The 14,763-nt window shown below is 49.1% G+C and overlaps 1 protein-coding gene and 1 pseudogene across 3 annotated transcripts in view; both read left to right on the forward strand.

Annotated features, from left to right (window-relative positions):
* Nucleotides 1-8,596, forward strand: part of CBFA2T2 (CBFA2/RUNX1 partner transcriptional co-repressor 2) — a 141,470-nt gene extending 132,874 nt beyond the window's left edge. For 2 of the 3 annotated variants that reach the window (XM_043883182.1, XM_043883180.1), the window contains exons 10-11: nt 140-330; nt 3,738-8,596. In XM_043883182.1, the coding sequence (XP_043739117.1) occupies nt 140-330; nt 3,738-4,037 (491 nt within the window). In that variant the 3' untranslated portion in view covers nt 4,038-8,596. The remainder of the gene's footprint in view (nt 1-139; nt 331-3,737) is intronic. The other variant, XM_043883181.1, reaches the window with a different exon arrangement.
* Nucleotides 5,471-12,195, forward strand: LOC122681107 (annotated as a pseudogene).
* The last annotated feature ends 2,568 nt before the right edge of the window (nt 12,196-14,763 follow it).

Below are 14,763 nucleotides of genomic sequence, written 5' to 3' on the forward strand. Positions count from 1 at the left end.
AAGAATAAAAGAGAATGCCATTGTCATAAGTATTTTTAGAAGAAAAATCCTGTTTCACCTCTGTCCCTTCTTTGAAATGATGTCTAGTAGGAGGGGAGAGATTTCTCGGCCAGTTGATTTTATTGTCACTTTCTTCCAGAAGAAGCTGTGAATAAGGTGAAAATTCAGGCCATGTCAGAAGTACAGAAAGCTGTTGCTGAGGCAGAGCAAAAAGCCTTTGAAGTGATTGCAACCGAGAGAGCTCGAATGGAGCAGACAATAGCGGACGTCAAACGGCAGGCTGCAGAGGACGCCTTTCTCGTCATAAATGAGCAGGAAGAATCAACGGAGGTCAGAGCACTGGGGGCTGGGGCTGGGGCAGGGGGGACAAGCCCACCGCTTTCTTCTCAGGTGCTGGGCAGTAAGAGCCAACAGTCCTCTCTCGAACTAGATAATTATAATTTTTATTCAGTTCCGGAGAGGTTTGTTTCTCAATTATTATATTCTTACATATTGGCTCATTATATTGGTTTAAGTTATGAAAAGTCTCCCTGAAGTTTGTGGAACTACATTACAACAATGACCACCACTGCCTGAGTGGGCTTACTGGGTGCCACATACAGAGCTCAATGTGTTTGTGGTCGTGATCCTCACAGTGGGATGTGGGTGTTGTTGGAATCCAACTTTACCAGTGAGGAGACTGTGATTTCGGGAATTTAACTGACCTAATCCCACATCACTGAAGCCAGAGAGTAGAAGAAAGGCAGTGCAGGGTCCTGCAGTATCCAGTCCATTTACAAAGAGGCTAGTTATTTCATGGATTGAGGGGATAGATCCGGCAGGCCTGCCTGACTGCCCTGGGACATGGTGGTGCTTCTGTACCACTATGAGGAAAAAAATAATTAAAAGGCACATAAGAGAAACATCCTAACAGCCCTTTCAGATGTAATGAAATTTTTCTGTAACTTTGATTTCAGTTACTTTTCAGGTTTAAGACAAACTTTTAAGTCCTGAAACAAGCCTGTTTCTGTAAGTAGGTAAATCCCATGTACTCTCTGGGATATTCTTAAGCTTATAAAGAACTGAGCTTTTTTGTTGTTGTTGGTTTGTTTTTTAAATGACAGAAATTTTATTTTCTCATCCTCCTTAAATCTTTTTCAAAGAACGGTATTAAGCATGGTGATGTGAAGATGAACGTGCCTAACTATCATGTGGCCATTGAAAAAGGATGTGAGCAAGTCCTGTTGTAGCCTTTCCAGATGAATTGGAAGAAAATAGTTCCTCTGACTCTCCCCTTTTCCTTCTCCTCTCCTATTTGTTTCTCTTGTGTACTGGATTCATTATAGCCACCCATGTCAATATCTATATTCAAGGCACAGAGTGACCTGCAGGTGAGGCACACACTAGCACCCATCCCTGCAAGCTTTCCTTCCAAAACAAGGCAGGACAGCGGGGCGTGTGTTGTCAGTGAGTTTGTGTTGGACCAAGAGGGCTGGTTTCCTCCAGTCCACTCAGAAAGTTCTGCTTGATATCTAGCGGTACCCCTGGAGTTTTTCGTTCATCCTGCAAGAGGTAGTTCAGTAGAGCGGAAGCAGCCCAGGAGCCCTGAGCACTCCTCCCAGTTCCCCTCACACTGGCAGCGTCCCCTTCAGGGATCAGCTCCTTCTCTGTATAGTGGGTGAGTAGCAGCCCCTGTCCTGCTGGTCTCATACTTTTTAAGGAAGATACAATTAGATCACAGTTGTGGAAGTGTTTTTAAACTGCAGTGCACTGTTCAGACAGAAAGGATTTTCTTACATTGTTAACAACATAGGTGTGGCAGCTCCTACTCTTGCAGAGCAGCTGCCTCCTCTGAGGCCAGACCCAAGCATCTCCCTTGGAATGATGCCTCGGTAGAGATCCCCTTCTGTCCCCAGCTTAGATTTCCTGGCAAACGTGATGGGCTAGCAGTTGAGTATAAGATAGGAATCATTTCTCCTTTGAGCCAGGTTTGAAATAAGGTCAGGAAATTTTGGGATGGGCTCTGGGTCATTCTGATACAGGTGTTCCCCAGGCCACACCTGGAGTAGTAACTGACATAAACTGATGGCCCTTGCTTGTCAAAGGATATTCTGGAATACCATCTCTGACTTCCCTGGCCAGTAACTCAGAAGATTTATAACCTTCCCCATAAATTACAAGGCCTGTTTGGCCATGTGTTTTGCTCCATCTTTGAGGAATGCTGATTTGAAGGGTGATGACCACAGTAAACCTTTCATCATGTTTCTTGGCAAAAAGCCTTTTGGTAAAGTCAGGGCAAAGCCACAGAGACAGAGAATGCAAATTGTCCTTTTCACCCTGGCTTCTCATTGGTGGTCAAGGTGAAAGCACCGTTGCTTTAATCCTCTGGCCCAGTTTGGGATGTTCTTGCAGACTTGGACAGAGGAAGTAGAGGCCTGTGTTTCCACAGCATCTCCATGAAGCACATGCCCCACAAGCAATACTGTCTGACCAAAGCATTGTCTGGAGTCAGCCTACCAGAGTGTGAAATTTTCTGAAATACATCTTGCTTGAAGATCCTAAGAATGACTTCTGTCCCTGATTCTGGTTCTCCAGTGTTAGTGTTGGCAAGGTTGGGGCAGTCCCTGGAGTGTATTTCCTGAGAAGCCTCTAGTGTTGGACGGGATCTTTAGTCCTTTCTGATGCTCTTTGAAACTAAATGTGTCCCTTCAGAATAGTTGACAGGAGGCCCAGGTTCCAGGCTTTGCATAGCCACGTGATCATTTTATAAGCTCAGACAAGTCCTGCCTACTGGCCCTCAGTGTCCCATCTAGATCTATACAGTGCAAGAGCTGGGTGAGGGGGCCTCGGGGTCCTCTGTTGCTCTTATCAGTTGTTTGTTGTTGTTTTTTATTAGTTGTTTTTACACTTGAGCAAGAGACAGCATCTTTCTTCCTTGATCATCAGGCCAGGCCTCATAATTGGCTTCTGCTATTCTGCAGAACCTGCAGGGGAGGGTGCAGCTGGCTGATCAAATCCGTAAGTGAGTCGTGGAGACCTTAGGTGTAAAATACTCGTGTGTCAGGGAGGGGAGTACCAAGGGGCAGGTGTGGGAGCAAAAAATAGGAAGAAAACTCCCTGACATAGACCTTGGGGCCTTAGGGTCTGAGGTATTACAGGGGCTCCTATAAACAGACGACCGGAAGTAGTCCCATGATCCCCAGCCCACCTCTCATGGGATGTATCACTGAACGGAGAATGAGCACAGAGCGAGGAGCACAGCTTCCCACACTCGTGGTCACCCAACCTAGTACCCAGGTGACTTTTTTTTTAAAAGATTTCAGATGTTGTCAGTGAACACAGTCAAGATTATTTCTGCATTGCAAAGGATAAGAAAGAAAACTGAGCACATTCGTGGTCTTGGAATAGCTAGCTATGATGTGGGAGCCTGGTTTGGTTTGGTTTGGTCATTGAGGATTAAAATATGAGTCAAAACTTGGAGTTGTTGTCTTCAGCAGGACTTGCTCCTGCCCTACGGTGATGTGTGGATGTGTCTTCACGTTCCCTCGTGTCGCTGTCCCCATAGCCCAGGGCAGGCAGTTTTTCTGTAACACAGAGGAAGTAAAGAGAACGCAGCAGTAGGGCGGGCGGTACAGGCACAGGTGTGTGCAGCTCCAGCGCCCACACCCCCCACAGCCCCGCTGCCTCTTCTGCAGAGCAGCTGATGACAAGCGTGCCCCCCAGGATCCCGCCAGCTGACCAATGCCTGTGTCTTGCAGAACTGCTGGAACTGTGGCCGCAAAGCCAGCGAAACCTGCAGTGGCTGCAACATCGCACGATACTGTGGCTCTTTCTGCCAGCATAAGGATTGGGAGCGGCACCACCGCCTCTGTGGCCAGAACCTGCACGGCCAGAGTCCCCACAGCCAGAGCCGGCCCCTGCTTCCTGGAGGGCGGGGCTCCTCAGCCCGGTCCGCCGACTGCAGCGTCCCCAGTCCAGCCCTGGATAAGACCTCGGCAACCACCTCACGCTCCTCCACACCAGCCTCTGTGACAGCCATTGACACCAACGGACTCTGAGCCCCAGACTTACTTCCCCTGGCAACCTCACCGCACAACAGAACTCTACACGGGAGGCTGGCTATGTGAAGCAGTGCAAGTTGCTGTTGGGTCATCATCCAAAAGAGAAGTGGAGGCAGGAAGACTTCAAGCCCCAGCCTGTTCACACACTTGTCCATTTCCCACGTGTGTGCACATGGCCGCTGGCTGGAGCTGACTCCTCCATGGCTTCTAGGCTTGTTCTTCTCCCAGCTAAAGCTGGCATGGCCAGCCACTCTTCCATGTAGACCACCAGCTCCTCCCTGCCTTGTGAGAGAGCCGACTGTCAAGTGTGCCCAGCCAGGCTGGAAGCAGCTCGCCCCTTCACTGTCTCCTGCTCCAGCATCCTCCCGCAGCAGAGGCCTGGAGACTGATAGCGAGCCGGGAAGGAGGCCTCTCTCATAGGGAGCAGCTCCTCTTGCCCCTGAACAGTTCCCTGCGCCCATTTCCACCCTCAGCAGGTGCCACTGATTAGTCCCGGGGGACTGGGGCAGGCAAAAAGCAGCACTCAGGACACCCTCGTTGGCCCTGCCATTCAGACGTAAGATTTTCAGAAACCACAGGAAGAAGTCACCATTTCAGTAAAAGCACCCATAATGAAAAATAAAACTTCCACCAAGCATCACAGATCATGTTGGACAAGATTTTCCAGCCTGGCTGGCTATTTTAGTTTGGGACCCATTTTTTTTCTCTCTTTTTTGATTTTACTTATGCAGAAAATAGTTTTCAGCGCATGGATTGGTCTGAGGGAGAATGAGACTCAATTATGGATTGTCTGTTCTCTCTGAGCATGTTAGCCAAACTAGTATCATCACATTATTGAATGGATCATCTGTTGGAAATGCAGAAACTTTTGTCACCACTTGGCTCTTTGCACAGTTGTCTTGTTCTGTGTCCTTTTATCTCAGACCACGCATGTCCAGATCACTGGGTGGATCTTCTTCCCATGGTCTCTGTTTGGCACCTCTGAAGCCATAGTTGACCCATAGGATATGATGTGGTATGGCTATGACTTGCCTCACCAGTCAAGGCCTGGTCACTTCTGAGCGACCCTTTTGGACCTGAAAGAATTCTTCAGACTTTGTCGTTATGTGTCCTATGTCAGTTTATTATTGGGCATACAATCCTGTTTCCCTTCTCTAATTTTGTTGATACCTACCCTCTTTGAGCTAAGAAAAGTTCCCTGAAATGTGACAACCATTTGTGAGAGCCTGACCAATTTTTCTTCCTGTCTTCAGGGAGTTTTTCCAACTGCTTACCTGATTCTCCAAACATGACATCACCTATACTCCCTTTAAAATGTTAGGAATTGCCACACACGTTCTTCCTTGCCATTCAAGTTTTATTGGGAGCCCAAGGACCCTGACCCTTCCCCTCTCCAACTCCAAGCCTCTAGCACCCTCTTGCAGCAAGGAATGAGTTGGTTGGCGCTGCTGCTGCTGACCCTTGAAAGCTCAGCTTTAGACGGCCATTTTCTGCACATTGACCAGAGTGAATTGAAAGCTCCCAGTAAGGTATCAGCATAGGTAGCATTATCCTTACGTATAGGTATATCTTACTTTAAAAACTAAGTCCCAGGACCTCCCTAGTGGTCCAGTGCCTGTGTTTCTGTGCTCCCAATGCAGAGGGCCAGGGTTCGATCCCTGGTCAGGGAACTAGGTCCCACAAGCTACAACTAAGACCCGGAGCAGCCAAGTACATAAATAAGTAAAAACTGTAAGTCCCTAATTTACCTTACTCAAGGATTTTCTGTCTTAAACTCAGTACAAGGCACCATTAAAATACCCAGACTTCTGTAAAGTGAGGTATACCCAGAGAAAGAATAACAGAATAGTTGCTTTATTGTGCAGCTTTCCTTTAGTTGCAGCAGTTGAGGTATCCTGCCTAACAGAGATGAAATTAGAACCCCAGACAGAAGTTGCCTGCGTTTCCCTGAGAAGAGATGTCCCATGAGAGGCAGTCACTGAGCCTATAAATCTGGTGGCAGCAAGAGGGTGTCTCTTGGTGTCCACTGGGTCTCACCTCAGCTCCCTTTTTCCTTGGCAAGTTAGATGAACACCTAGGTGTGTCCTGTAAATCTTCAGTGGCCGAGCCAGGGTAGCTCAGGTTTTTCCGGGTTGGAATAAAGAGCCAAAGCCCACTGAATACTGTTCATCAGGCTCGATGTCAGTCTCCACAGCTAAGGTTTAGGTTTAGTGTGCAGGTGGCTCCTAGCTGACTTTTGTGGACTGTGAGTCCAGTGACAGCTTAATCTGCAGAATTTGTGTAATGCTGTTCTAAACTGCTTTGCTCACGTGCCACCCAGAAGCCAAGCTAAAGATTTCAGCAGTGTTCCACACTGCGGTTCAGATCTCAGGCCTGTTGCTGTATTAATTTTGGTCAGTTTCACACATCGGTTGCTAGGGCATCTGTCCAGAACTTGCTATTTACATGTGAAGAATCCCTTTCTCCTGCTCCCTCTCTTCTGAAAGTCTCAGCTCTCTGGTTGGAGTTGGGAGGAGAAGGGACACTGTCTTGGAATGGGGTGAGGGGACTGGAGGGGCAGGGGTGAGTCCAGGTTCCCCATTCGGTTTCCCATGTCTGCTGATACCCAGATTGATGGTGCAGATTCAGGCTCCCCCCTTTCATCTAGTTAGATTTAAAGTATCTTAATATAATCAGACTGCTTAGAGGACCAACCTTTATAGTTTAAGGGGACAAAGAAAAGACACAGTGGTGGTACTGAAGGTATTGTCAGAGCAGTCCTGGGCTCTTCAGTGTTATCCTAGGAATCAAAAGCAAGTGTGACAAGCAATGGCACATCATTGTCCTCTGCCCTGTGAGGAATGGTTGCAGGAGCCAGAGAAGACCGGAAGTAGCCAGCATGGGAACTGTTTTAAATGTTCTGAGGGAAGCTTTAGGGCTGGATCCTCAGAGCTTCAATCATCCTCTGGGGCCCCACTGCCTGCTCCACCCAGGGGTGAAAACAGACTCAGGTTCGGTCCACCTGCTTGGAAATGAGCAGCCCTCCTCCTGAGTGTGAGAGCTTCCCCTGGGGGCATCCTTGCAGCTCTCAGGATGGGGCTCAGACAGATCTGCTCAGGCACAGTCATGCAACCCTGAAGTCACAGAGCAAATGCACCTTCTCTTGGACAGTACTGAGTCCTGTGTGTGTCTCAGTGGATTTTAGTCTGGAAACAAGACCCGTCACCCTGGCAAAGGTCCATGCCTGGTGCTGGCTGCTGCGGGCCCTCTGCTGTGTGGATGACTTTTGCACATCTGGGCCAGTGGCTCCACCTGGAGCTCCTCACTTCTTGGTGTCAACGTGAGCATCTTCAGCTTCTAGACGGGAAATCTACACTTCACGTTGTATAGCCTTGTCCCAAAGTCAGCTGGATCCCCAGTGATGTCACCTGCTTGCAAAGGGCAGACCTTGTGGGCAGTTCCAGCAGAGATCGCAGCAAGTGGGCTTGAAGTTGCAACAACACAATTGAAATTGTGTGGTCATGAGTTCTTCAGGATGAAAGTATGAATAATGACCACCTGGCTGTTTGTCCTGGAAACTGTAGATGAGATTATGGATTGAGTAAATCATTTAAAATAGAACTCATCTTCGAGGCTTTCTTCAGAACTGGTTTCCAGGCTCCCGGGACAATAGACCAAGCCAGCTTTCTTAGATTTTTTTTTTTTCTTAAGCTATTTACAGAGAACTGGGTGGTAGCAGTAAGAAAAACCAAATGTAAGAAAAACCAGAGAGAAATGGACTGTTCCAGCATGGGCCAAGCAGCCAGCTGCTGGGACTCCGTCCTGGGGTTGGGGTGGGTGTGGGTACTGGGCAAGCTGTTGGATAGGGCCCTTGCCAACTCGGAGTGTCTGTAGTTCTTATGAAACCAAAATGTTGACCACCTGCCTCTTCGCCCACGTGCATTGACATGCTCAATTCCAAAGATGATGGTGCAGGCAACCTTTTCCATCATGAGCCAGGAGAAGGTTGAGGCCTGAGGGCAGCTTTTGCCTCCCCTCTTTGCCTCCACAGTCCCAGAGATGGCGCTTCCCCTGCTACCCCATCTGGTCAGACCCACAACTGCCCAGTGTACACTCATTGATGCTTATACCAAATAGGGCATGTGCGGCTGGCGGCTGGCAGGGACAGCCCCGGACCTGCATTGGAGTTGGCAGAGAGAAGCGGCAATAAGCATTAGGCGGATGGCTGAAAGTGCTGTTTGGCTCAGAGGCCTTCAGTCCACTTTCACAGCTTTCCAAGTTCCTGATGAGGCTACAAAAGCTCCATCCACAGAGAAAGCCAATAATGTAAATAAATCCAAAACTGAGCTTCCAAGCGTGGTTTTTTTAAGGGGGATGATGAATGTGAAACCACCCACAGGATGCGGTAGAGTTGATTTTTTTCTGTGCTTTGTCATTTTACTCTGATAGGAACTTTTGTTACTTAACTCTGTGCATAACTTATTTAATGTACTGTATAAATGAACCAAAACTGTTAAATATGTATTTAGTTTGTTCTACTTCAAGTAGTCAATAAAAAGGCTATATTCCTTTTCTGACTCAAGCTGGAATGGGACTAGGAGGGAAGGTGGTGCGTAGACTTGTGTAAGACATCCTGCCGGCGGGCTTCTACATCCCCTCTGCCTTGTTCCTCGATCTCCTAGGAGGTGGTTCTGGCTGCTGGAACTCGGAAGCCGAGTGCCAACAACAGCATACAGATGCTCCCAGCTCCGTGTTAACTCTTTACCATCAAGTGATCTTCTAACGAGGAAAATAACCACAGAAAGTTTGAAGAATAGGGTAGTAGCTCTGTAGGTCCTTTTTCTTTTCCAATAACTTATTTATTTCCTTAAACATTTTTTAACATACCTGGATTTGGGAATATTCATTCATTTCCTTTTTACACTGATGTTAAATCATAAATAAGTTCACTGTTGCCTTCATGTTTATTTGCTTACTACTTGTATAACCTAATCAAGGCCGGGTTTTTGTTTGTCTGATTTGGCCACACCCCAGGGCTCGCGGGGGATCTGGGATCTACCCAGGACTGAATCCCAGCACGCATCAGTGAGCATGGAGTCCCAACCCCTAGGCTGCCAGAGAGTTCCCTCAAGGCCATGATTTTCCTTAACTCCTCACCTGCTGTTGGGCAGTTGGATTGCTTCCTGGTTTTCCCTCACGTACTAAAATGGACGTCTTCCTAAGCATGGTTTCTTTCTTTGGGGTAATTTTCCAGTGGGACTTCTGGAACTAGACGTTTCTTGGGTCCTTTATCCTGTGTCCAGACTGCTTCCCCTGAAAGCCCACCAGCTTGCTGTGCCTCCAGCAGGACCCACGTGGTACTTCCCTTGGCTCTGAGCTGGCCTGACCAGCTGAGCCATGACAGGTTGCTGCAGGCACACCTGTGCATGTGAGGTCTTGGGCTGTCTGGTTTCCTGACCAGAGACCATTTCCCATGGGCCCCACTGGCCCCAGCCTCACTCCTGTCACCCAGATGTCCATTTCTGGAAAATAAGTAGCCCTAGAACTACTACTGAGCAGCCTTGCCCTAGAGGCTTGTTGGTACCATCAGCTTCATGGACCCCCGAAATGCAAAGGGAGGAGTTGGTTACCAGATCTCAGGGTTGGGAAAACCTCAGGTTGGCCCTAGAAGGCAAGATGGGGGCTTAACTGTATGATCTTTCATGCAGATGGTGCCAACTGCCAATCTTTCTCAACAGCTGCCCAGCACTGCACTCCACCACCCAGGGGATCTCAAGCCTGTGACTGTAAGTTAAAACCACAGTAGTAATTCAGCACACTAGAGGAAAACTGCTCCTTGAGGGCAAAAGAAATTCCAAGAAGTCAAAAAACTTTACTGGACTGTGGCACTCGGCTTTGAGTACAAAATGAAACAAAACCACCGGGACCTCTCCATGAAGCCAGGGCACTGGCTTTGGCCTCAGGAGAAGGCAAGTAGGGGAAACTGACCAGAGCCTCTAATGTCTGCTCTCTCCTGGGGCTAAGGTCGGATTCTCCTTACTCCAGAGGTCAAAGAATACCTGGACTGAGGAATTAAGATGATTCCAGGTTTGTATTTCCTGGGATCTGGCAGAAGCAAAAATGCAAATCCTCTAGAGAAAAATATTAAAACAGCAATCATATTATTACATATCAACCAAGTGTAAGTTGTCCATGAACTAAAGTTCATATCCAAGCAAATGAGCCGTTATGAGCAACAGCAGCACGAACAATAAACTGATTTAGCACTCACCCCAGGTGGTGCTAGTGGTAGAGAAACCACCTGCCAATGGAGGAGATGGAGATGTAGGTTTGATCTCTGGGTTGGGAAGATCCCCTGGAGGAGGGCATGGCAACCCACTCCACTATTCCTGCCTGGAGAATCCCATGGACAGAGGAGCCTGGTGGACTACAGCCCATGGGGTCGCAAAGAGTCGGACAAGACTAAAGCGACTTAGGATGCACGCACACAACTTGGGTTTGACCCAGAGGTGCCCAGGAGAGGACTGCCACCCCAGCAGTGTCTGGACTCTCCTCACAGGTGCGATGCTTCAGGACATCTATGCAGAGACCATTTATCAAGCTTGTGAGGCCACCTGTGGTCAGATACATGGTATCGAAGGTCACTATGCCACTGCTCTTTATTCTGCTGCATCTAAACAATGAATTGGAGTGAGTAGCAAAAGAATTGTTGAGATGGTCACAAATCTTGAAGGAACCTGAAAAGGCTGCTTCTATTATGAATATCCTTATGTAAAGCATTACATTAAGGTGAAAAGCTTAAGTGACGCCACAGCAAAAAAGGTTTTCTCCCCTCTCAACCAGTTGGATCAACTTGCTTGCAGAAAAGAATGGCTTGAACAATCCTCCCTGGAGCCATTGTTACTCTGATGAGTGCCCACGCGGAGAAGGACCTTGTACAGTTTCCACTGCACCTCCTTTAGATGAAGCTACTCTTACTGGATTAAAACCTGTCCTAGGGACTTCCTAGTGGTCCTGTGTCTAGGAATTTACCTGCCAATGCAGGGGACATGGGTTCCATCCCTGGTTTGGGAAGATCCCTCAAGCCTTGACGCAACTAGGCCCGTGAACCACAGCTCCTGAGCCGGAGTGCTGCAACCCCTGAAGCCTGCGCAACACCCTCTGCAGCAAGAGAAGCCACCGCAGTGAGAAGCCTGCACCCCACAACTGGAGAGTAGCCCCTGCTCTCTGCAACTAGAGAAAGCTCACGTGCAGCAATGAAGACCCAACACAGCCTAAATTTAAAAAAAAAAAAAAAAGAAGGAAAGGTCCTGAAGAGCTTTCTAAATAAAGGCCAAGTATTGAAACTGGAAGTTAAGACTGATCCATCAATCATGGGTGGAATGATTGGAGAGAAATATGTCTGCAAAAATCAACATTCAGAAGTTGAGCAAAGCAATGCAGATTTTCAAAGTGCGGATTTTCTGTCAGTGGAATTTTTTTTTTTTAATTCTTAATCTTGGAGAAACAAAGTGCTTCCTGAACAGAAAAAAAATTTTTTTTTATTTAGACCCCCACCCCCGGACTTCAGATACTGTTATTATCAGATACAGTATATAAAATACCTATGGAACCTCTTAAGATAGTGCTAGAAAAAAATAGCAGAAAGTAAGAGACTGACTAGGTAGATTTGAAGATAGGGGAATACAGTCATTGAAATAAATACTCTGTGCACTATTGAACAGCAGATTAAATGAATCAAAATGAGGGAAGCATTGCTGTACAGGTCCTTGACATAGACAAGGAGATGGAAAAGAGCTGTCCCCTTTTGGAAGGTAGGTTTCAAGGAAAGAGCCCTTCCAAATTTTACCAAGAATGCAGTCAAGAACCCTACTAACTCAGTATAAAGAGAAATAACTGGCCTGAGATGATACAGTCTCAGAATGAGCAGACATGCATTGATCTAAACCATCGTGCCCGACTGTGCTGGTTCCTGGTGCTGGAATTTCAGGTAGTGAGTTGAGTGTATCCCCTCCTCCACATCCTCCCTCCCAAGACCGTTGGGGAACCAGCAACAAACCACCCACACCTCCGGAGCGGCTTCATTGCCTGGTGCCAGGCGCCCTCTTGTGGCCAGAGTCAGACCTGCTGCCTCCCTCCACAAGCCAGCTTCCTGTCCAGGGAGCGGACCCCCTGAACCCTTCCCCTTCCCGTTCACACCAGCCTTTTCTGAGGCTGCCTATCTACCTCATGAATTCAGCTGACTTTCTCTGGGCGCTGCCTAGAGAGTTCCAGAAATGATCAGGACTCGGCATCCCCACCTAGCAAGGGCTGACCTCTGAAAAACCCACATCAGATCCGCCCTCCACCTCGCGATATGCTTCCATGGATCTTCTTGCTGTGTCCTCTGCTCTCCCGCAGCCCCAGGGCTTGGCCTCGCTCCCTCGTCAAAGCTGCCACTGTCCTCCAGCCCTATCCTGGTTTCCGTTACCGGAGATAGTGGGAGATTTTGCTCAGCTCAGCTTTGTTCACGTTTGACAGCAAGTAGCTCTCAGTGCCAGGAGGCAGACCCAGCTGTGTGACTCACAGCAGGCGCTTGCTTGCTGAGCTTCTGGTTCTTCCCGTGTAAATCGGGGACGCTAATGTTGCCTTTTCGCCACCAGGCTGTTGTGAGGTGAAATGTGATCATATGGGAGTCACCCTCAGGTCTCTCGTAGCTCAGTCAGTAAAGAATCTGCAGTGCAGGAGACCCGGGTTCTATTCCCAGGTCAGGAGGTCCCCTGGAGAAGGAAATGGCAACCCACTCCCACATTCTTGCCTGGAGAATTGCATGGACGGAGGAGTCCACCAGGCTACAGTCCATGGGGTCACAAGTCAGACACAACTTAGTGACTAAACCACCGCCACCACCACCCAGGAAGCCCCTGTAAACGCTGGCTGCCATCACAACCTGCTTCTCTCTGCCAGTATGTGACATCCTTGAGGATTCACCTTTGTCTCAGCATCCCTCATGAAGCCTGACGTCTTCCTCGCATAGTATTCGTTTCGAGGATAGCATTTTTTGGCCACGCCTCGAGGTGTGTGAAGAAATCTTAGTTCCTTGACCAGGGATGGAACCCATGCCCCCTGCAGTGGAAGCACAGAGTCCTAAGCACTGGACAGCCAAGGAATTCCTTCTCGAAGGCCTTTTGTTGTGAGTCTGTGTTAAGGGGACTTGGTGTGTGTGCATGTTTCTCTCTGAGAGCTGGAGGGGAATGGAAGCCACCTAGACTGCTGCTGTCTCGCCAAGCACCTGGCCTGGCACCGAGCCAGGCCCCAGGTTTTGATGTGTGCAGGTGAGTCACCAGCACAGGTGGGAGGAAGGCGAGGAGGCAGGTGCAGGCAGTGGGTGAAAGGGTGGGTGTGGCAGCTGGCAGGAGGAGCTGGGATCTCCCAGCTTCACTACTCTGCCTGCTCTTGACCCGGACGCTGTCACTAGCCTCAGACATTTCACCATCCCCAAAGCAGGGGCCGAGTGGTTGTTGAAATGAGCTGAAGAGCCAACGAGAGTGGGGCACTGAGGCCCAGGAGTGGGAAAGCGGGTCAGACCTGATGGCTTTGACCTGCTGCTTGAAAGCTAAGGAGGCAGTGGACGGGGTGGGGGAGCGGGAGGCAACAAAGGCCTCGAGGGGAGTGACCGAGGTTGTAGATAGCCCAGCTCAGCTGGAGTGTTTTAGGGAGAGGAGGCTGCACATAGTAGGAGTGGGTATTGATTGCTAAGAGCCCTGAATGTCAAGTTGAGACATCAGACTTGATCTTGATGCTAAAAGCATTGAAAGGTCTTAGCCAGAAGGGTGTGGTCACCATGGCAAAGTCTGAAAACAGCACCCTACCCCCACCCCCACCCCTGTCTTTCCTTTCTGGAGAATGGACTGCAGAAGGGAAACCCAGCGAAAAAGCTGCCGCAGTCACCTCAACCAGAGATGAAGGTGGCCGAGACCTGGGAGCCTAGAGGGATGGCAGGATGGAAATGAATGTGGCCTTTTGAGAGTTCAGTAGACACACGAGGCGGCCTGGGGCCCTCCGTGCCCCCAGAGCCCCAGCTCAGAACTTCGTTCTCCCTGTAGCTGGAATTCCAGGCTCCTCCTGTCCAGCTCCACACCTGCGCACAGCACTCCCCTGTCTGGTGACGCCCAGCTCCCCGTTCCCTGAGAGGCTGATCATTCGGAGTCCCCCTGACCTGGTCTCCCTGCCCCCCTCCCATCCCTTGCACTCCACTGTTCCTCCTCCTGCTGCCTTGGTCTGGAACATTCTCCCTGCCTGTCTACCCCTCACCTCTGGAGACCCTCTCTCTTCTTTCACAGCTCTCACCCAACATCACCACTTCCAAGCGGCCTTCTCAGACCCTGCAGGACTGACCCTCCCCCTTCTGAACGTCAGCCAGGGAGGAAGGATGCAGCCCATCTTTTTTTTTTTTTTAAATAAAAGTGTTAACTTCAGAACTCCATCACAGGATGAAGCAGGCACCCACTTGACAGATGTCAGCCTGAGCTGAAGAATTTCAGCATCTTTGTTCAGAGGCAACGGGAAGTTTTTTAGGGTTGAGGGTTTGCTGTTGGTGCTGTTTTCATAGAGGAAACGGAAGGAATCAGAACCAGGCAGACAGCCGGATTACTTCCTCCTAGATGGGCTTCTCTAACAAGACGACCCTGACCCTCCTCCAGCCACCCAGACCTGAGTGACTCAGGTGCTGGCAGCACTTTCTAGGAACTGCCAGGAGTCCAGA

This window comes from Cervus elaphus, chromosome 23, assembly GCF_910594005.1.
Source record: "Cervus elaphus chromosome 23, mCerEla1.1, whole genome shotgun sequence".
NCBI lineage: Eukaryota > Metazoa > Chordata > Mammalia > Artiodactyla > Cervidae > Cervus > Cervus elaphus.